The 24,529-nt window shown below is 38.7% G+C and overlaps 1 protein-coding gene across 13 annotated transcripts in view; it reads right to left on the bottom strand.

Annotated features, from left to right (window-relative positions):
• The window catches only part of PTPRM (protein tyrosine phosphatase receptor type M), a 712,166-nt gene that overhangs the window by 517,251 nt on the left and 170,386 nt on the right, over positions 1-24,529 (bottom strand). For all 13 annotated transcript variants that reach the window (XM_042843358.2, XM_042843348.2, XM_065585258.1 and 10 more), the window contains exon 2: positions 7,773-7,895. In XM_042843358.2, coding sequence (XP_042699292.2) covers positions 7,773-7,895 — 123 coding nt within the window. The remainder of the gene's footprint in view (positions 1-7,772; positions 7,896-24,529) is intronic.

Consider the following 24,529-nt stretch of genomic DNA (forward strand, 5'->3'; position numbering starts at 1 on the left):
GTCCTACTTCTTGTTCAGCCAATCGCTAAGACAAGTTTGTTTACATTTACGGGAGATAATGCTGCCCGCTTCTTATTTACAATGTCACCAGAAAGTGAGAACAGGTGTTCTCATGGCACTTTTGTAGCCAGCATTGCAAGATATTTACATACCAGATATGCTAAACATTCATATGCCCCTTCGTGCTTCAGCCACCATTCCAAAGGTCATGCTTCTATGATGATGACACTCATTAAAAAAAATAATGTGTTAATTAAATTTGTTACTGAACCCCTTAGAGGAGAATTGTATGTCTCCTGCTCTGTTTTATCAGCATTCTGACATATATTTCATGTTAGAGCAGTCTTGAATGATGACCCAGCAGATTTGACAAAATGCAAAGAAGTTATTTGTGAGATTTCTAAAGATAGCTACAGCACTCGACCCAAGGTTTAAGAATCTGAAGTGCCTTCCAAAAAACTCAGAGGGACGAGGTGTGAAGCATGCTTTCAGAAGTCTTAAAAGAGCAACACTACAATGCAGAAACTACAGAACCCGAACCCAAAAAAGAAAATCAACCTTCTGCTGGTGGCATCTGACTCAGATGATGAAAATGAACATGTGTCAGTCCACACGGCTTTGGACTGTTATCGAGCAGAACCCATCATCAGCATGGTCGCACATGCCCTGGAATGGTGGCTGAAGCATGAAGGGACATTTGAATCTTTACCACATATGGAACAAGTATCTTGCGACGCCAGCTACAACAGCCATGAGAACACCTGTTCTCACTTTCAGGTGACATTATAAACAAGAAGTGGGCAGCATTATCTCCTGCAAATGTAAACAAATGTGTTTGTCTGAGCGACTGGCTGAACAAGAGGTAGAACTGAGTGGACCTGCAGGCGCTAAAATTTTACATTGTTTTATTTTTGAATGCAGTTTTTTTGTACATAATTCTATATTCGTAAGTTCAACTTTCATGATAAAGAGATGGCACTACAGTATTTGTATTAGGTGAATTGAAAAACACTTTCTTTTGTTTGTTTACAGTGCAAATACTTGTAATCAAAAATATAAAGTGAGCATTCTACACTTTGTATTCTGTGTTGTAATGTAAATCAATATTTGAAAACACCAAAAATAAAATCTTTATTAAATATTTTTGGATATTTTATTATTGTTTAGTAGTGGGATTAATCATGCGATTAATCACAATTAATTTTTTTAATCGCTTGACAGCCCTACGTATCACCATCACATCTAGGCCCTGAAGATGAAGAAGATGAAGGGAACTAATCTATTACCTTATGATTCAGAGTGAAACACGAACTCGTCTGTGCTCTGGTCAGAAGCTATTTTTAGCAAATGTTACAAAAGAGAAAATAATTCAGGATACCAATTTCCCGTGAACTGGGCTAGAGTTACCAGTATATTATACAAGTTCAACAGAATTCATGCAATTTGAAAAAAAAAAAAGTTTCTTGCAAAGGGAAGTGGACTATTCAGAAAATAAAAATTTGGTCATCTCTGCAATGGTTTCCTCCCCTGCCCCATGAAAATAAGGATGACTGCTTTTAATATTAAATGATTTCTACAATGACCAAAGGTATGCTAGAAACCTCCAAGAACAGATAGACAACGTCCCTGGCCGGAGCAGGTTACAAATTATAGTGTAGACAAGCCTCAAGTAAATGAGGAAACAATGGGAAGGTGTTGGACAGGGTCACAAAAACCAATACTTCCTGACTCATGTGTGTCATCGCATGACAAATTCAGCCACTGTTAATGGCACCCTTATTGGCAGTCTCAACAGAGGCTCCAAAGATTGACTAGATACATAAAGTGAACTACTTTCTGGGTGTTAGAAAGGAACTCCATTTTAGGCTTTACAGGGAAGCTTGCATTGGTATCACTCATGTGCAGAATAACATGCTTCATTTTCCAATGTTGTAAAATCTTAAATTCCATGAAAAATAAAATATAACTAACAAAGAGAATGTGGCACATGCAAATCCCACCTTTTGATGTTAATTTACATTTTCTGTGGATAACATTTAAACAAACCTCAAAATATAGCTATTTAAAGTTACTTAGGAGAAACATCTCACCATAAGTGATATATGGTGATATGTAATCCTATGCTACAAAAATTTAAATGAAGCAGGAACATTGCTGCTAAATAGGAAAACAAAACCTACTGAGAAAATATATTAAATGCTAAAACACTGTTCTTGTAATCAAAGCAAAGTACCATAACCATTTTATGGTTAGACACTATTTGGATTTAAAATAGTAGACTAATCAATTGATTTCTATTGCATTTATCCACCTTCCAGAGAGGGATAATGACATTCCCACATAAAAATAAATATTTTTGTGTAATTGTAACTTCAACCACTTAAAGGTCCTTAATATTAAAGACTTAATGTAATCATTATCTCATTGTATGTAATATCAGCTAGCTGTATATCAACAGGCCACTTACTTAAAATAATCATTTGCATCAAACATTGTGAATTTGCCAATTAATGGTATGTGTATTGTTATGCATTCAGCAGTGGTATGTACACATGATGCCAATAAGCATATAACCACATCCAAAAACATAACTATGTAAATCACATATTTTTCATCTCACAAGGTACAGACAAAATTCCTCTCCCAATATTTGACCAATACCACATTCATGAATAGCATGAGGGTTGTTAAGCTTAAAACACCTTTTGAGTATCCAAAAGGTAGCCTGTGAAGGCATGATTTACAACTGATCTTGAACAATCCAAAATCACAACAGAATGAGGGGTCAGTCACTCTGTGAATTCAATGACATTCTTTTATGGACATCAAACCACAGCCACAGACAAGAGAAATTATTCCACTACACTTTGGAAATGAACTGAGGAAGGACTGTGAAGCATAAAGGAGGACACACAACTGAATTAAGTGTTTTATTACAAAACATTAGTGAAAATTATATGCAGGAAGTGCCAAACACATAAGCACACTACTGGTAATATTTCTATTTCTCACTTACAATTATACGTATATTTATCACTACAACACAATTAGTGACAAGAGTCACATCTACAGCATGCAAACTGATAACAGGGGAACATTATTTGATTCAGAAGAGCCTGAACAACTTTGGATTCTTATCTGAGCCATCTGAATATTCTCTTTCATCCCACTTCTCCAGATCCCTATCTAATTCCTTCTCAATCCTCTGATCTAGAATCTGATCCCGCTTCCCGTCCTCCGTCTGAGTACAGTCAGCTCATTGACATAGATCCCCCAACTCCAGCCTACATCCTAACTTTCTCTCATTCTTTATCCATTCAGCTAATGCCTACATTGCTCTCTCCTCTTCTTCTCTTCTCTCTTCCTGATCCAAGTTCTGCCTTCCCTCCCTACTTTTCTGGCCACTCAGTAAGTGTCATTGTGAGGTTTCATAATTGCAGGGCCAGCTGCTCTTTACAAATCTCACGTATTACGTACATTCCTATGCATGTCAGGGGCATGTGATAATTCAAGAATCTCTGTACTCTGCTTTGACAATAATGTAAAGCACCGTAAAGTGGCCAAGTATTAGAACTATTATTATGCCATACACTCTGGGGCTCCTCCAAGGAAACTCCAGAGATAATGAGCTTGGAGCAAGCAGCTGTCTTCAGAACACTGAGGCTCCATGTTGAATTTGGCAGGACATCAGCAAAGGTGTGCATGGTGGCGAGGAGAGGGAGAGAGCACAAAGGGATTGCTAGAATGTGAAAGACAGAAACAGAACATAAGCAAGAGAGAGAGAGAGAAAAGGAGTAAACGGGTGTGGGAAGGGGAATGGAGCCTGAGATCAGGCAGAGAGCAGATTGTAATTGGATGAAGAAAGGCTGTAGAAGAAAGAATGTTATTTCATTATATAGTACAAACACATTGGGGGGAGGAGGTGGCATCTCTAGGGACTATATTAGCAGGAATCCCAGCAAAGGGACAACTAACCTAAAATGAAAACTCTGCTCCTAACCCAGTCTGCTAGTAAGAGGTCAGATATTGATCACTGGTCCAAAATAATTTCTTATAATCTTCATACGTTTTCCTGCAGTTATAACAGGATTTAATAGTTTGTAGAATTTTCAGTAAGGTATGTGTGCCATTATGTCAAAGTAACAAGGGGCAGGAATTCAGTCGGGCTATGCAGTTAGTATAACACGGACGTAACTACTGAATATTAATCTAATCTGGTTTTCTAATATCATTTATAGAAGATAAAAGTTCATAAAGTAAGAAGGTGAGGAGAGAGACGGAGGGTTAGAGAGAAGGAATGGCCACCACTGGTATAGCATTTTAAAATGCAGGAATAAGATGATGTAATTGTGGAGTCAAATTTACAGTTTAAATTAATTTATCTTCATCCTGTGAACAATAACATCTTTTCTGAAATAAGTTACTAAAGTATCTGCTTATTCCAGCTGACTCCTCGTACACTTGACTCTTAACACTTTAAACAGATGGTGGAGGCTTAATAAATATTCAGGCCATATAATTGTGTGTATAAATGCACAAATTTCATTCCTTTCTTGGTCTGTTCTATGCATTTTCAGATTAAGGCCTATACTAAATTGATGATAGTTTCCAAATAAAACAGGGCACTGAATGCTCCTACTTCTTTTAGTAACAATTAATTCATTATTTATGTTTGCAGTGCAGTAGCATGCCAAGGCCCCAATTAAGATTAGAACCCCATTGTGCTAGGTGTTGTAAAAACACATTTTATTCCAGCTTTTATTTTTAATACAGTTCAGAAAGATCTTACAACAAACACTGTAAATCTGAAAAGAATCTTGGTAAATATTAGGAATTCTAAAAATCCTTTTTCTTTTTCTTTTTTTTTTTGCCATATAACACTTCTTATTTTTGGTCCTATTTAAATAGTTTACTGCTTAAAGCTAACAACTATCTATTTGAAGTAGAGCTATCTTAACCTTTAATAGTCTCTGTGGAGTAAAATAAATCAAATACCCAATTCAAGAACTAAATGGTGTGCTTCCCCCCACTGCCACCTAATTAATATGAAATGTTATGTTTTGACATCAACTCACTCACTGAAGCATACTGCCTAAAATTAGCCAAGTCACATACATTAATTCTGCTGTTGCCAAGGGACTACTGAACTGAGCATACTTGTTTTAGTCTAGTATTTTTATACTGTTGCATAAAGCTTTTTGCTGTGAAAGCCAAGAATTCCCCACAAACCATTAATCTAAGAAGTTCTATTCATTACCATCAGAAATTAGTTTTTCTAAAATATGTAGCTCAGAAACTGCTGACAAACTACTTCAAATCCATTGTTTTTAATGTTTCGCATAACTCATTGTTCAAGGCTAACTGAAAACTAATTAAAATTGTCAAGAAAACGATTTGAACAAGAAGAAAAGAAAAAAAATTCTACACCAAGTGACGAGAAAAAATTGATATTACTTGACTGGATCTCTGCCCTTGAATCTGTTGCCTTTATTGTTTGGCAAATGAGAATTCCTCCGCTCTCAAAGGGGTTTTTGACCTTTCGAAGCATCAGTATGTATGTCCTTTCCAGAGAGCAATTGTCCATGTTCTTGTCCAGAACTCCAAGAACATTTCACTTCCTTTCTGAATGGAGAGAAAAGAGCTCCCTGATCTCTCAATATAATTTATTCCCAAATTAAATATCCATGTAACTAGATAACCAGAAAGTTAAAACATCAAGGATTTTCACCTCCCACTCTGACAGGAAGGCAGGAGGACAAAGAATCAAGTCAAGTGACATATGATAAATTATATTACAAGTCATTTTCCTTTCTCTAACAATAACATTACCTACATTAACTAGATTCTTATCCTTGGAAACTGAACACCTTGAAAAGTACATTCATCAAATTGTAGAAGAGCAAAAACCTGTCTGAGGTGTTCCAAATACCCCCAAATTGGGGAAACTTCCTGAAATCTCTTCCCTTACACAAACAGAAAAAAAGGGAGAGTTGAGGAGAAACCCTCAAATAGACGTTGAACTGTTAGCAACATGACCACTCTGAGGACAATATATGGTTTGTACTGCAAGCAATTCAAGTGTTCAGATATTGATTTCTTTGCATTAGCACCTGTTTGAGAAATTGTACTACGCATTAATGAAACGCTCCAGAAAGTTTATATAGCAAGTGGCAGTGCTAGTGGACAAGAACCAACTTTATAAGGAATCTTCTAAAATATCCTTAAACAAGTATGATGAACTCTATCTAACACAAAGGTCAAATCCCAGTAGTCAATCAGTCAACAGGAGCATTTGTTTTAAAGAGTTCTACTTTAGACATAGGAAACTGAATGGAAAGCGGAAAGGCATTTCAGTGCAAGTGTCAACACCAGATCTGATTCTGTCCATAATAATACATGACTGGCAGTGACCGATATATATCCAGAGAGCACCTTGGCTTTCCCTGCTTCCTGTTTTCTAGGAAGAAGGTCCATATAACTGCTGTAGATCCAAAATCCCAGGCTTTTGCAAGATTCCTAAGGATGCTTCACCCCCTTCCCTCAACCAGCCACGTGCGTTTCTATCACAGAGTAAACTAACATTATCACTTACATCTACCCCTCAAATTTCCCCAGCCCTTCCTACTCTCTTCTCTCCATCCAACAACCCCCTGCTCACCGGCTGATAGTATTTAAAAAACACTTTAACAGCACTTTCTTATTCTTATAAACAGAAGACTATTAATGGGATTTCAACCACTAGGGTATAGTACTGAGACGTTATGGCACTAAATTATCTGGACATTAACGAAATAACAGTCTGAAAGGCTATCAAACCATCTGGGTATATTTAAAATAGAAATAATTTTCTTAATATACTATGAGGGTAATATATAATAGCTAGTGTTGTTCATTAATGCAGAGGAAGTGCTGTACTGTTAAAACCACTGCACTCAGGACGTGATGTTTTTATTTTTGGCATTCGTAGGTGGATAGCAATCACCACATGAAGTCTCAGTATATAAAAGGAAAAGGAGATTCTGGGCCAAGCTACCCAGCCAACATCACAGGAGTTGGCAGTCAGGGAGTACAGTTGGGACCCAGAGGAGGGCATCCTTGAAAATAATCAGTGATGAATTTTATATCCATGAATATTTTCAACCCTGAGGCACAGGTCTGAATGCTTACATGTGGGGTAGGAGATACAGGAAAAGAGTATTTCATGGAAATAGAATAAAATAAATATTGCATTGGAATGTAGGGATTGTGGCTGTGAAATTTGGTCCCATTGTGCCACAGCACATTGCCTTCATGAGATACCACAAATCAAAATGCTTTTTAAATATTGTGTGCATACAGCACATATAATAAGCAGAACTTTGTTCAGTATTTTGCATCTGGCCCCTTATTTAGGTTTTTTTTTCCAGAGTTTCTCTTCAAAACAGTTTGCTTTTTTTTTTTAAACTTAAAACCATTTTTGTTTTCCCTCCAAGATTTTTTCCCCTTTGAATATTCCTTTTTAAAAGATTTCTCTCCACTACTATTTATTAATTTTTTATTCCTTCATTCTAGTTTCCTTCTCTCTTCCCTAATTACAGGTATCAAAGTTTGAAACTTTTTGCCTACAGTTTTAAACATAACAAAATAGAATTTCATTTTGCACAATTAACCAAATCATTTTGAAGAGCTAAGTACTACAATTGCAATAAGATTTAGATAGAACTTTGCTTTAGCTTTATCACACAGTGCTACAAGCTAAAATGAAAGAAAAGGAGTTTCAACTGCAAACAAACCTGATGGCATCCATGGATCAGATGAGGGCTTTAACAGCGTGTTCACCTGGTCCCAGTTAAGATCATCATCATCAGATTGACTATATCCACAGGAGCTAAATGGCTCATCAAAGGAACAACCTCCTGTAAAATAAATGCACAGGTACAAATTAAATCAAGCAAGCAAATATCAGATGAGTTCTATTTCCTTTCCGAATCATTTGGATACCAAGCTGAATTTGAGTTTTTCTTAGAATAAATAATCATACGACTATTTCATGGTCATGATAGAGTCACAGAAAATAGGAAACTGACTTTTTGCTGTGGAAAACTAATCTCAGAGGGGACAAACATGAAATTTAGAATTTCAGTCAATGTTTCACTTACTATTTGGTTGTCCAGTACAAAAAAAAGTAGAAGAGAACTCCAAGTATGGAAATCAAAAACTATCTGAGGGCACATGCCTTCAGGACTGAGCACTGGCTGGAGCCACAGACCTGAACCTGAAGATCACATCTTTTGAGAGCAAGCAGGGGACAAGGGGAGAAGAAAATACTGGTGGCTCTGGAGAAAATTCTCCAAAAAGAAACAGTACTGTTTCTGTGTTTTTCTTCCCTTCCTCCTCAATTGTCCAGTCATCAGAGCAGGATCCTTGTTTCAGGGGACTATACCATTTAAAGGCAGAGCAGAGGAAAATAAAATATCAAGCATATAGAAAAGAGAAAACCTAGAATGTCTGATCGCTTTTATAGTTGCTAGAGCTTTATTTTGTTAATAGTACTCTTTCACTTCCCAACCTCCTAGAGAATACATCATTATGAACACAGTAAAGGTCCAGCAACCACAAAAGGAAATGGAAATTCTTTGTTTCTTTCCTCAGGTGTGTAAGCATTCTTAACATAATTCTGTCCATTCAGGCCACTAAAATCTGTTTATAAAATGCTATCTTGCCCCCTGACGTCTGCCATTTTACTCCACGAAAATGAAACTTTGTGGAAAAAAATACAGCCTGAGTCATGCGTACTTCAGTCCACATTAAAACAGGTGATGCACTTGTTCATATGAAACTAAACTTTGGGGCTATCCCTCAATTTTGAGACCAGCCTGTACAGAGATAAGAGACCTAAATTTGCCAAGCTTCACTGAAAAGGGAGCTTCAAACAAAATATAGATACAAAACCTTAAAAAGAAGTCCCTAAATTGCTCCTACAATATAATTCAATCCATGACTAAAGAGTTTCCAAAATACTTTAGAAGGAAATAAATGAGTTATGGAAAAAATAACCAAAACATGAGCAAAAACAGTCTTCCCACAACCCGCAAGAAGAGTCTAGGTGCACTACTGGCTTCCTATTACATACTGTTGGTTCATAACTGAGAAATGAGACACATTTTGTGAGAATTATAACCATAAAATTAATTTTTCATTAATGAACAGTCAATAAAGCATCTCTTTTTCCCCCCACCTAAATACTGCCATCTGTTTTCCTTTTATTGTGAATCTCACTTAACATATTGTGTATGCCCTAGTTCAGAGACATAGGTCAACCTACGCTGTTCTAAACCATGCTATGTAAAAGAGTCTTATTCATTAGCTCTAGGTATGCCAAGGAAATTAGCACCAATGGACACTGTATCTTTCTGTATCACTTTTAGGAGTACAAGTCTCAATTAGATATTCCACTAGGACCAAAAAACTCATTAAAGAACTTACAGCACAATCATTCACCTTGACAACAACAGATTTAAGTCACTCTTACCAAGTTTAACAAATTCAGAAGTAAAACAGATTTGTTTAAAGCATACTAAGCGACATCTAACATTTTTGGTGGGAAGGTTTAAACTATTATGCAGTCATTTGCAGGACATATGCTCCAATGTTTGCATAAATATTACTTGATGTAGTAAAGTTAGTCTAGGTGCCTAGTTTCAGACACAGCGCAAAGCAAACTTGACTATTTGAAGAGAAAAATATGCATGTATTTTTATAGGGAATTGTAAATTGTAAATTAATGGAGATATCCCATCTCCTAGAACTGGAAGGGACCTTGAAAGGTCATCAAGTCCAGCCCCCTGCCTTCACTAGCAGGATCAAGTACTTATTTTGCCCCAGATCCCCAAGTGGCCCCCTCAAGGATTGAACTCACAACCCTGGGTTTAGCAGGCCAATGCTCAAACCACTGAGCTATCCCTCCCCCCCCTCCCTCAGAAAGGGATCCAGAGAAAAATCCTAAACCCAAGATAAAAACAGAGCTCCTACAAAGTCCAATACTTGTGAAAGTGAAGATTTAGTGAAATTCATATTGCCATTAGATGTTTCTCCCCTTCTCTCCAGTTATGAAGTTCACATAAATATAAATAAACAGAACCGAAGAAGATGGGAAAGACCTACAAGTCCATCCAGGCCATCTTTCTCTGCCAATGCAGGAGCATTCCTCACCATACATTTTCTACTGTTTTCTCTCATTTCTCTTGTTAAATTAGTGCAAAGTCATACATCAGGAAGTCTGAATTTTTATTGTCCCGTCCCCCCCCCATTACCGACCGTAGGTGTTCCCCCGAATAACTGCTCTTAATTTTTGGCATTTATACCCAAACACTTAACAGTCATCACCTTATATATGTTTAGCTCTTTTAAAAGTTAAATTAATCTAATCTTCACACATGGACTATATGTAAGAGGAAGACTTAATATGAACTTTTACATTCTACCCTGCCATAGTGACCAAATTATCACACTGGAAGACAGTCTAGCCTTAAATAGTCAGGTAAGTAGACAACTGACTGAAGTACATAAGATCCCTCATAGCATAGATGTTAACCCATGTTACCAGCTGCAAACCAATGCAGAGGCTAAGACATAGATTAATAAACTGAGTTAGACAAAAATTAACTTATTAGGAAGTGTTTTGTAGATTAAAAAACTGTGTGTCAGATATGTATATTGGGTGCAGGGGAAGTTTCATAGGCTGAACTAAAAACACTGAACATATTTGGGAAACAGCTGGAGAGCATAACTGACTGAGAGAACAAAGTATTGACAATCAAGAACCATGACAGTCGGAATGGCTTTTATTTGTTCACAGGTAATTCTGATATTCACATATAATTTAGTTAGAAATGTGGCGAAGCTGTTCATAAATAGGCCAAAACAGCTGACAACAGTATCTTTACACTCATTACTAGTCAAGCTCTCCATCTTTCTACTCCCTGTTTTGGCACAATGCTATTACTATACTTGGTTTCTATCGGCACAAAATGAAAACTGAATGCTTTCCTTCTGCACTGATGTTCAATTAATTGTACATGATATAGACAAGACAACAAGGAAAAATATGCATCAGTATTCCCAAACAACCTTAGTGCCTCATGTTTCTTCCACTGTTCTAGAAAAACACTTGCAACCAACAAATTAGAGGATGTTTGATATGTTTTACTTAAAATCATTGTTGTTCTATTTAACTGAGTTTGACAAAAATGATAAAGGTGTATAAAATGCATCCTAACTTTAATCACATCACATTTGGTGACTGAGCACAGCAGAAACATTATTTTAAAAGTTATATAATTTAATCAAGCAAAGCACTTTTCCCATGTTACCCTGGCATTAAAAAGTCTACAAGCTGAAATATATTTTAAAAGTACTATTTCTAGACTTACTGAAATATTTTAAAGAAAATAGGATGGGTCTGTTTCATTAAGGTTCTCTGGTTTGTACTGCTTTTATACACATTTGTGGATTCTTGAGAAAAATTTAATGGACAAAGGGTTTATTGTTTCTTGTAGATATTAAAAGCTGTGGCATTCAGAATGAATAAAATTGTCCCCAGTAATTGTAGTGTTGCATCCAGTTCACTTTATGCCACTGTATAACTTTATTTCTTGAGAAAAATGTTTCTGTTTTTACATGGCTAATTTATTGCAGATCTTGAATACATTGTTGGATTCAGCCAGAAAGTTAAGATAAAATGAAAGCTATTACTGACTTCATTTTTTCCAACAAGAATTAAGCTTTTTCAAGGTATTTATTTTACATTAGGCTTATTGTATAGCAGGAATCAACATAATACTGAAGGTTAAAAAGGCATTCAGGTTGGGAATATGACACAACCCAAAAAAAAAAAAAAAAAATTTTCAAAGTTGAGCCAGACACTTTGCCTTGTTCCTGCTGTGTTTACATAACGCAGGGATATCAGACCTCTTTGTGGTGTTCGATCCAAATATATGCTACAAAATGTAAGGGTAACGGGACATGTTATGGCTAGGAGTATCAGCCTTAAATGTTAGTTGCTTTGCCAGGGAAACGTATGCAGGCTAACACAATGCACCATAACCAAGAACCCAAATACTCTGTGGCAAATTAAATCCAATTTTCACTGTAAGGCCCTCTGGGTTTCTGCAGCATTTCTATGAAAAGCACACAGAAAATTCTGTGGCAGAGACAGGTAAATTCAGTTTTTGAGTTTATTGAATTAAACATGTACATGAATAATACAAGTAAAGCATTATTTATGTCCTAGTTGATATTAATTTTAATTTACATTTTGTTGTCCTCAAATTTTCAATGTTTAATGTGGCACAGATGGTTGTGTTGTCGAAACATATCTACACTGTAGAAGTTGTTGGGAGGGGATAAAGGTTTAACAGCTGGTTCAAAGATATTTGGGGCTTTTGGCAGAAGAGAAGACATGGGAAACAATTTGAGCTTTTAGCACCCATGAGGTATTGGTGGCTTTTGGTAATGGGGAGGGGAAGCAATTCCTCTTTCCTCAGTGACAGGTGCACAGGGCCAGTGGACTTTTTTGGGGGGAGGGGGGCAGAGAGGAAGGGAATCCTATCTGTGATGGGGTACCCACTGCCTTTGCAGCCCCTGCTGGAGTCCCCGCAGTCCTACTACACCCCACACCAGGAAAGGAGCAGCAAAGTTGGGTCCTCCAGGCCTGCCTAGAGAGGCTGCATGGAAGCAACCAATCAGAGCTCAGCAGGCTCAGATAAAAAGCACTGCAGGGGCTGAGCAGTTCAGTTCCTAGGGCCATTGGGGCAAAACATGGTGTGCGTTGCTGGCCACAGACGCTCAAGAGACTACCAAAGTTTGGTTTTGGCTGCATTTGCTTAAGCTGAGAGAGAGGGGATCTGAGAACTTTATCTTTACTCCTTAGCTCAGGATTAAAGGGGCCAGGTGGGAAGAAGCTAAGGGAAGTAGCAGTAATGAACTGAATTAAACAGTATGTGGCTGCTGTCTATAGGGCCCCTGGGTTGGAACCCGGAGTAGTGGGTGGGCCTGTGTACCTCACTGACCACTGGTTAAATGGTGTAAAGCCTGAGAAGGGGACCAGGCTTGTTTGGAAGCTTGAGTGAAGGCCTGAATTTAAAGGGTCCTGAACTGAGGCTGAAAACCCTCATAAGGGCAAACAGACTGTTATTGGACTTTTGCTACCTAAGAAGCTTTTTGATTGTGAGACCCAGATGGAGGGATGAGCACTGAAGACCTACCTAATGAGGTTGATAACCTACCCAGGGCACCAGTAGCAGGAAAAGCCCTGCATCAGCTTGAGGCACTCAAGAAGCGAGTGTCCCCCATTACACCATCCCAGGAACTTCTGACAGCAACCCATTCCTCTCTGTCCCAATATCCACCAGTACATTCAACAGAGAGGACCAAACATTAATTGAATAATGTATTAAAACTGAACAGCAGGGAAACCGCTAACAATATTGACAAAGTGCCATCATTAAGCTCTACTGAAGAGAATAGGGCAAATCATACCTCACAGTTGTTGTTTAGGATTCCCCACTTAGGGAGACAAGACAACGCCACACTCAGTGCTTTACATTTGTTTGACATTTTTAAGATTAGAGGGTTATTTGCACACATAATGGACTAGAAACTTTCATTTAAATATATAAATAAATCTTAGATTTTGCAGAACATTCTGCAACATATGGTGGATTCTGTGTGGCAAATTCTGTGATTGTGGAATTTTAGACTAACTAAGGCCCCTAGGAAACTAAGCAATAATGGGGTGAAAAGTAAAGTACTGTCACAGATTACAAACTGGCTAAGAGACAGAAATCAAAGGCCAATTTCAACATAGCAAAACAGTAGTGCAGGGCCCCAAGGTTCTGTGCAAGGACTGTTGTTTAATATATTTATTTAAGATATGGAGAAAGGGATGAGGTGACAAAATTCACATGATTCAAAATTATTTATATTAGTCAAATTTGCAAAGACAATGATAGCCCTTAGATTGTCCTAATTAAGGCTAGGTGAATGGGCAATTTTCAACAGACTTTTGTATTTAGGCATGAGGCTTACTGACCTACTTGGAATGCAGATTTTTGACAAAACAATATATTCCTTCAGTGCTATTATAGCCTATCAAGTTAAAAGGACTTTCCAGATGTCTTAGTTCACAGATAATTGTCACTACAAACTGCAACAGCCTCAAATGTGTCAATACAACTGTAACATGTCTGCAATGAAGTACGCATATAAAAAAATCCTTAAACATTTTGCAAGAGAAGTCTCAAGCATGTGCAGCAATCCTTTTTCAAACTAAATAACCACTTCTATTTTGGGTTTTCAAAATATGCAAAGACTTCAATTTGCAATATTGGGCTAATGTCCAGAGTTGTTAACAATACTCTAATATAAATTACTGGTTATAGAATCTGAAAAGAAATCTGTTGCATAAAATAAAAGCCTGATTACTTCTAGATTAATAGTGAGTGAATAATGTGGATATGGGTGATGGGGGCAGAGAGATTTTTCAAATGAAAAATTGGGACACCTTTCTTCGCATTGTGTACGTGTAGGATTGCATGAGTACAGGAATGGTTTTGACAAAGGCGGGACTGGGGTGGGGACAAAAGCTGTCCTAGGAGCATGGAAGGGTTTTTATCAGCCTGGGATGCAGTTGTTGATGTGGAAAGCTTTGTTCTCAGAGGTGCAGGAGAACTTTCACAGCTGGGAGATGCTAGGGAGTTGCACTGGGGTGTGTGGGTGGGAGAGTGTGGGCACGGACTTGTTCTGGGGCTGTAGAAAGGTTTTGGCAGCTTCACATAGTGGCTGGTAGAGCGGAGAATCCAATTTTTGATGCTTCATTAAAGAGGGTCAAAAGTTTTGATGACACTTCAAAATCAACCCAGAATTTTCACCAAACATTTGTTGCCCTTCTGTCTGTTCTCCCACCCCTCCGCCCCTTTCAAAATGTTGTCAAAACCAATATGTCTCTGCAAAACATTTCAACTGAGGAACGGTGTATTTCAGCAATGTTCCAACCAACTATAAAGCCCCTGGACAAATTTGGGCAGATTTTCACAAGTTACTATAAGACTTCAAAAAAAAAAATCAGTTTGCACATGCTCAGACTTCATGAGTTTTAGTAACTAAGATCTGTGAAGACTGCACCCTCACTAAGCATACTTCATCCCCTCACATCTGCTGACTGGATTTGCATGTGCCATGCTACCAAACCACCGAGTACGCTCTCTCAGCTCCTAGTGCTGACCAGATTGAATGCACCTTCCCCACAGTGCATCTGCCATGCTCCAGCCCAGGGATGAAGCTGGCCTTTGCCTATAATGGCCTTTCCCTGTAATGGCGGTCTTGGGCAGGATGGGCTAGGCCCCAAAACTGAGAATAGGGAGCCTTTGCTCTCAATAACTCTCATGCTGGCATCCAGGCAGCATGGGAGAAGAAGCTGTCTGATTCAAATGCAGAGTGTACAAAAGAATAGATTCAGGAGGAGGTCATGGAGTTGACTAGAACAATGAATCTAGTGAGTCTGGGACAAAGAGCCAGGAATGGTGGAGACTGGGTAGAGCCAAAGAAGGGGTTCGGGGAAGACTAAGATTGGATGAGAAACCTGGGCAGGGAGACTAGGCCTGAGAGCCAGTGAGGAGAGGGAAATGGGAGACGGGCAAGCCAGGAAGGGGGAACAGCAACTAGCTGGGCATGGAGACTGGGAATTGGGGACGGGGGAAGAGAGATTGGGACTGAGAGGAAATCTAGAGGGGGAGACTAGGATTGGCTGGGCAAGGAGACTGGGACAAGAAACCTAAGGATTAGGGGAGGCCAGGAGAATGGGATTGGGACAAAGAACCAGGAGTGGAAAAGAGACAAGACGTGACACAACGAATTGGAGCAGGGCAGAAGGGGTCAGATTTGGTGCAAACAGGCAGAAGAGTCTATGCCCACTGCACAAATATTTTTCCAGTGTCTGGAAAAGGAAATTAAAATTCCTGAGTTTCTCCATTCCCCTGCTATCAGCAAATATTTGTAAACCCCATTGGTGAAGTATTTCATCACTCTCTAGCGTTGGTCTACATACAGGATAACAACCTATGTCTGCTATCAGTTATTCCATAATCTCAAGGGGTAGAAGTTGGTCTGGTGAATCGAATGTTTCCGTCCCCTCTTATGAACCATGTGGGTGTCAATATGATACCCCATGATGAAATTAGTTTGTTTGCTTAAAAAACACACACACCAGGGAATTATACATGAACTAGTTAAAAGAACGTTATTAAGGTTGCAAAAAATTGAACTCTTACTTTAGAAACTGCCAGGTTGCCTCTTAATTTGGCCCTCTTGTGTGCATGCATTTTTTTCCACATGACTCCTGCCTCACCCAGATCAAAGGATGAATCTACTCTGGTGATGGAACAGATCGTAAAGGAGGCTATTTCTATGCAGGACCCCCTTCCTCATTCGTTGCACAAGTTGGAAGGCATGCAGTGAATGAGGTAAGGGATTGCAGGAAGAAAAAAGGATGGTTTAATGATTAAGACAGTTGTATGCTGTTCAGGAAAACTGGTTTCTATTCATCCCTCTGCCACAGAGTTCCTGTGGGATGCTAGGCAAGTCACTTAAACCAAATTTTCCAGAGGTGGTCACTAATTGTGTGTTCCTCTTTCTGGGTGCCTTGATACCTTAGAGTCCGATTTGCAGAAGTGCTGAGCACTCACAGCTGCTGCTGAGGTCAGTGAGAGCTGTGCCTTGGACATATGCAGTGCTATATAATAAGTACTCTGAAAAACCAGGTCTCAAATTGAGCACTCAAAATTAGTGGAAATTTTTGACCTTAATCTTTGTGTCTCAGCTTGCTATCTGTCAAATAATACCACCGCCCCTTACCTCACAAGTGTGTTGCAAAGATAAATTAAGTGAAGTACTCAGATATTGTAGTGATGAGTGCCACAGAAAAATCCATAATGAAATGATTAACTTAGGGCTTGTCTACACAGCCCCACAGTTCAGACTAAAGGGGTTTGAATTGCGGTGCATGGTTACATGCTGCGCTGTAACCCTCCCCCACCCCATGTTTAAAAAGAGAACTATGTTAATGCAAACTAGCTACCTTTTGTTGGTGCTCACAGCATCCACATGGGGGAGTTACAGTTCAGCACACTAGAGCAATTCAGACCCCTGCTGTCTGAAATACAGGGCTATGTAGACATAGCCTCCCTCTCAAGAGATGGTTTGAATACTGTGCTGTACATAAGGCACGGGGCCACACACTGAACAATGAGGATAAAAGAAATGATGAATGGCTGATCACCAAGTGAGCTCTGTGCACTGAATGAGGCAGAATTATTGTGGGGAAAAATAATATGCAATCATATAATTCAAGAATGTATCAGAATGCCTATGCACAAGAATGCCAAATTAAGGTTGCATACAGGCAACCTTCATTCTGGATTTCCCAACTTTGAGTGCTTGACTTTTCAGCCTTAATTATTAAGTTGTTTTGACAATTTTGTGTGTGTGTAATAGCTATATATTACAGCCACAAGAATGGCCATACTGGGTCAGACCAATGATCTGTCTAGCCCAGTATCCGGTCTTCTGACAGTGGCTGGTGCCAGATGCTTCAGAGGGAATGAACAGAACTGGGCAATTTATTGAGTGATCCATCATCTGACATCCAGTCCAAGCTTCTGGCAGAGCACTGAGTTGTTCCCTGACCATCTTGGCTAATAGCCATTGATAGACCTATCCTCCATTAAGTAGTCAGCCATGAAGGGTTTTTCAGAACATGCACCAAAGTAAACAGACGGATCCTCAAATCCATAAAGAACTTTATAGGGTTTTTTCCTAGTATTGAAAGAATTATTAAAACACAGATATTCGCAGAATCTATTCAGAGTTTTATGGATTAATAGTATGAAAGGCTATCATGTTAGCTATTAAAATAAGTTTGTAGGTTTTTAATAAAATTACAAGTTAATATTAACAAAGATAAGTTATTGGTACAAAACAAAAGCCATCATAGCCTTTTAGGACTTTATTCCTTTTTATATCATTTTAATTATTTTACTTGTTTATATAGTGCAACTAATACTACTTTAAAAGTTGTAAGTTATAATCTGTCAAACAAATTGATCTCCAAACAACTTAAATATAAATATCAAATATACACAACAAATGTAAAATAAGAAACTCATTGAGACTAATAAAAACAAGGAAAGAAACAAAGCACAGCAAGAACATACATAAACTGAAATACATAACAAAGAACATACAAACTGAAATAATCAAAATGAACAACAAGGAAAAGAAATGGTGATCAAAGCCTCACACCTTCTGCCAGAAATGATACCTACAGTAGAAATATACTAGCAAATGCTTTACTACAAAGGAAATAACTATCAAAGCAGCCCATCAGGAACCAATCCCCTCTGTATTGCCGAAGACTGAAAGCTGTGTAAAACATTAATATGCTCAGGTACGTCATGCAATTAGAATGCTGGGGTGGGGGTGGAGGGGTGGTGCAGATGAGCTTTCAAATTTTATAAATAATATAATTAATTGATAAATAGATACAAAAACCCCTCCATACAGATAGGCAACTAAAAAAAAAAATCAATCATGCATAAGAGGGTCAAACTGGAGGCAAGTGATCAACATATGTTTTTGAATTGTCCCAAACTACAAAAATATTCAGTTCTGATAAATTCTACAAAATGATTAAATCAAAGTGAAACTTCCTTATACTTTGTATCTTGTTTGTTACATATAAATGACAATGCCATGTTTCACAGATACCAAAAGCTCTTTCACATAAATTGCTTCAATTGCTTAGACCAAAACCACTAAGCTACAAATAACTGGAGGAGGAATATCATGCAATGTCTTCAAAATAGAACTCACAAGTTAAAAGATATTCTGCCACTGGGGGGTGGGGGGGAGCCTTATACAATTTGAGAAATACAACAGAAGATTCTGATCTTATACGATTCCTTTAAAAGGATTTTATCAAGAAGATGATCCTAAATATCTGGTTTCAATAAGGTGACCAAGAACAATGAAACTCCACATAAAACCTTTTTGATCCATAACTCCATGAATTCAAGAACTATACATACCTGCTATTTGTATTTATACATACATGCATTTCAGTGATGCTTTAGCTTCAACCCCATGTAAAGACTTATTTTTCTTTGCTAGGGGACTATGTGCATAGTAGTTCTAGGCTAGCAGTTCTCAATACAACAGGATTCCCTCCATGTGCAGGCAGTCATTCACTAAATCAGGGACCATCCCATCCCATAAACCTGCTCCTTCGTTCCCTTCCTGGAAAACCCAACTTCCTCCACCAAATACCAGGAGGTAATATATGACAAAAGCAGATGTAAGCTATTGTCAGAAGTACATAATCCATCCCCCTCATTTAGGGGAAGTCTTGATATAATAATTATCATTGAGTTGTCTAATATTTAGCACTTATACAGCTCTCCATCAATAGATCTGAAAGTGCTTTATGAAGATGGGTAAATATTACCCCAAATGTACAAAGTCGAGGTGCAGGGAAATTAAGTGTCTTGACAAAAATAACAGAATGAGTCAATGGCAGTGCCAAGAATAGAACCCATATTTCCTGATTTCCAAGCTGGAAATCTATCCACTGGATAATGCTACTTCCTATTCCCCAACTCCGTCAATTGTGTATGACTTATCTCACTTTAACAAACAAACAGGAAAAGTGAGGAAAATGATGCGGTTAGTGCTGATCTCTTCTCCCGTTCATTACAATTGGAGAAATGTTAGGCTAAGTTGGTAAATCATGCATGTAAACATGCATGGTTTTGCTTGTTTATGGATTCATAGATTCCAAGGCCAGAGATGATGATCTAGTCTAACCTCGTGTATAGCACACACCATAGAACATCCCCAGAATAATTCCTATAGCAGATATTTTTTAAAAAAAACAGCCAACCTTGATTGACAATTTTTAAATGATGGAGAATCCTCTAAGATCTTGGTGAGTTGCTCCAATGGGTAATTGCTCTCACCATTGAAAATTTACACCTTATTTCCAGTCTGAATTTGTCTAGCTTCAACTTCTAGCCATTAGATCATGTTACAACTTTCTCTGCTAGCTTGAAGAGCCCATTATTAAAAATATTAAATAATTCATAGATACACATGGACTGTAATCATGTCACCCTTTAACCTTCTTTAAGATAAATAGATTGTGCTTCCAGAGTCCATCACTACGAGGCATGATTTCAAAGCCTTTAATCATTCTCGTGGTTCGTCTCTGAACCCTCTCCAATTTATCAACATCCTTCTTGAACTGTTAACACCAGAACTGGACACAGTATTCCAGAAGCAGTCACACCAGTGTTGCAGGTAAAATATCCTCTATACTCCTACTTGCGATCCCCCTGTTTATGCATCTCAGGATCCCATCAGCCCTTTTGGCCAAAACATTAAACTGGGAGCTCATCTCATTATCCACCATGACCCCAAAATCTTTTTGAGTCACTGCTTCCCAGGATACAGTCCTCCCACTCCTTCCTTTATGTATGGCCTACGTTCTTTGTTCTTAAATGTATACATTTAGACGTATTAAAACACATTTTTAGTTGGTCCAGCTTATCAAGTAATCCAGATAGCCCTGTCAGTAACCTATCCTCTTCCTTATTTACCAATTTCCCCAATTTTTGTGTAATCTTCAAACTTTATCAGTGATTATTTTGTTTTCTTCCAGGTCATTAATAAAAATGTTAAACAGTCTAGGGCCAAGAACCAATACCCGCAGGAACCCAATGATAAAAACACACATGCTCTGACGATTCCCTGTTTACAACTACATTTTAAGATCTAACAGTTAACCAACTTTTAATCCATTTAACGTCTTTCCAATTTTTAAACAAAATGTCATGTGCTACCAAATCAAATGCCTTACCAAAGTATAAGTATATTACATCAACACTATCACCTTTATCAACCACACTTGTAATCTCATTAAAAAAAATCAAGTTAGTTTGAGAAGATCTATTTTCCATAAACGCACGTTGATTGATATTACTATTATCCTCCTTTAATTTATTAGTAATTGAGTAACATATCAGCCACTCCACTATCTCATCAAGAATCAGTATCAGACTGACAGGCTCATAATTACCCAGGTCATCCCATTTGCCCTTTTTAAATATTGGCAAAACAAAAGTTTCTTTCAGTCTTCTGGAACTTCCCTAGTGTTCCAAGACACACAGGAAAAAACAAACATTAACAGTACAGTGAACTCCTGAGCCAGATCCTAAAAAAAACAAACAAAAAAAAAACCCTCTTGGATGCAAATTATCTGGACCTGCTGACTTAAAAAGGTCTAACTTTAGCAGTTTGTGACATTATCTGATTAAACTATGACTATGTAGATCATTGTTGCTACCACTGTTATAGAATCATAGAATATCAGGGTTGGAAGGGACCTCAGGAGGTCATCTAGTCCACCTCCCTGCTCAAAGCAGGACCAATTCCCAACTAAATCATCCCAGCCAGGGCTTTGTCAAGCCTGACCTTAAAAACCTCTAAGGAAGGGGATTCCACCAGTATATAATTGCAACAAATCTTGTACAAAATGTGGCATGTACGATGTCTATGGAAAGGTTATGATTCGGTGAATGTGATTATGCTATTTGCATGCATGCATCACTTTTGTATATAAAGTTATGTACCTGTATTTCTAAAGAGTTTGCTTCTGGGAAACACCAACAAAGAGTTTAGCCATCACATTGTGAAGGAACTATTCAAGGTAAGTGGCTCATCAAAAGGACACTTAACTCACAATGGACAACACCCATCTACACTGAATGGAGTGTCCTATGAACATTCTGTCTGGGGTATAGGTAATGGCTTCTTCTGTGACTTAGGGCTAGTTTACACTGGCAACGTAAAGCACTTCCGCAGCAGCGCTTTAATGTGCCTTGTGTGGTTGCGGCGCAGCCCTGGGAGAGTAAATAAAACCACCTCAACAAGGGGCATAGCTCCCAGTGCTGGGGCACTGTTTACACTGGTGCTTTACAGTGCTGCAACTTGCTGCACTCAGGGGCATGTTTTTTCACACCCCTGAGCAAGAAAGTTGCAGTGCTGTTAATTGCAAGTGTAGACAAGTCCTAAGTGAAATCATGCATGGACATGTGACTTTTCCATGTGACTCCAAACTCCATCTTTTACCTGTAATTTTCCACTAGCTGTGCTGAAGGCTTTGTTTGAAACAATCGATTTCCCTCCACATGGCAGAAGATATAAAAGGCCCTGGAAACACCTCCATTTTGCCTCTTTCCTGCTCAAACTTCTGGACTATGGACTTGTAACCAAGGGACTGAGGACCGTCCAATGATTTGGAAGTAATCAGAGACTTGACTTAAGCCAGCAGCTACAAGCCTGAACCAAGAACTTTGCAATTGTTGTACGTATTTGATTCCTTTAACCAATTTTAACTCTCACTTTTCTTTCCTTTTATAAATAAACCTTTAGATTTTAGATACTAAAGGATTGGCAAGAGAGTGATTATTGGATAAGATCTGAGTTATATACTCACCTGGGTGTGTGGCTGGCCCTTTGGGATCAGAAGAACTATTAAATCCCACTATTAAAGCCGTATAGAAGAGGCTTACAATGTACAAGTGAACATAAGAATGGTCATACTGGATCAGACCAAAGGTCAATCCAGCCCAGTATCCTGTCTGCCGACAGTGGCCTACACCAGGTGCCCCAGAGGGAGTGAACCTAACAGGCAATGATCAAGTGATCTCTCTCCAGCCATCCATCAGTCATGTGATGATTACGAAGTTAAACAAAAACTTAGGAGCTGAAAAAGAACAAAGTAAGTAAATCCAACAGTATAGAATGTAACTGCGTCCAAAATGTAATGAGGTGTATAAAGTCAAATGAAAGAAAAGAAAATGAAACCTACGTAATACAGTGTGGCTGCACCAACAATCAGAATACAGCAAGGACAGTCCAAACAAAATGATGAGAAAAGATAAACCAAATAATGAAGGTGAAGGGAATTTTTTTTTTCAAAATGTGGGTTTATCTGTGTGTATGTATGTATTTTGTGCTTAACGGCAAAATCATGTCGAATTTGCATCTCCTGCTTATTTAGGAAGAGCACACCAATGCGTTCATCTCTAAGTACAATATGGGTGCAACTGTTCTTTGGTGCTGTTTACAAGCTAAGTGAGGAGGAAAGGTAACTTTCATGTTAGGCTCTGGTCAGATATAGTAGTCAGTCATGATATTCAAGTGGAGATCAATGGCACTTTGTCCTTCAGTAATTATGACGACATACATCATCTTTCCACTGAACATCTGTATTCATTTACATCATGAATACTCTCACATTCTCGCTATGGTTTTGATTTTACTAGACTGAAGAACTAAGGGCTTGCAATGCTATCAAATCCAAGATGATGTTTCAGCCACTTCATTCGCACACAGGACATTCTGAACTGAATACATTTTTTTTTTTTTTTTTGCTGTTGTCAAAAACACTGTATGAATTTTCTTTTTATATTCTGTGACACAGTTCCTCCTCTGCCTTGGTGGGTTCTGCGCTTTCTGGCGGATTTGCTCAGACACTCGCCTCAGAGGTTTTCGGTAGTCCTCAGTTTGGCTCCTTTTGTTAGTGGCACAAACCTGCCGTTCATTCGGCTAACCTCATCACAGCTCAGCATGGGGAAAAGGAGAACAATCCCCCACAGTCTCTGCTGGCCCACCTAATGGGTCAGGGAATAGGCCAGAGACCTTCCCCTCTGGTGGGAACCTACAGTCCAGATCAACTCCTCTTATATCAAATAGGGAGTTGGGGGGATGGGGGAAAACTCGGGTCCGCCCTCTACTCTGGGTTCCAGCCCAGGGCCCTGTGGATTGCAGCTGTCTTTAGTGTCTCCTGTAACAGCTACAACTCCCTGGGCTACTTCCCCATGGCCTCCTCCCAACACCTTCTTTGTCCTCACCACCGGACCTTCCTCCTGATGTCTGCTAACGCTTGTACTTCTCGGTCCTCCAGCAGTACGCCTACTCACTCTGAGCTTCTTGCGCACCTCTTGCTCCCAGCTCCTCACACGCCCCTCACTGACTGCAGTGAGGTCCTTTTTAAACCAGGTGTCCTGATTAGTCTGCCTGTCTTAATGGATTCTAGCAGCTTCTTAATTGGCTCCAAGTGTCCTAATTAGCCTGCCTGGCTTAACTGGTTCCAGCAAGTTCCTGATTGTTCTGGAACCGCCCCTGTTACCTTACCCAGGGGAAAGGAACCTGCTTAATCTGAGGCTAATATATCTGCCTTCTATCACTCTCCTGTAACCATCTGGCCTGACCCTGTCACAATACATATATAAGGTATTTCAATGAGAAACCTGGCAGTATTCCTCTTCATCTGCTAGATCAGTTTTTAAAACAGATATCTTCATCTTTAAACTCCTCAAGCTAAAAACCACAAGTGTACTCGATGCTCAATCACCTTCTATAGTGCTGCTCATCT

The sequence above is a fragment of the Chrysemys picta genome, chromosome 2 (genome assembly GCF_011386835.1).
Source record: "Chrysemys picta bellii isolate R12L10 chromosome 2, ASM1138683v2, whole genome shotgun sequence".
NCBI classification, from domain to species: Eukaryota; Metazoa; Chordata; order Testudines; family Emydidae; genus Chrysemys; species Chrysemys picta.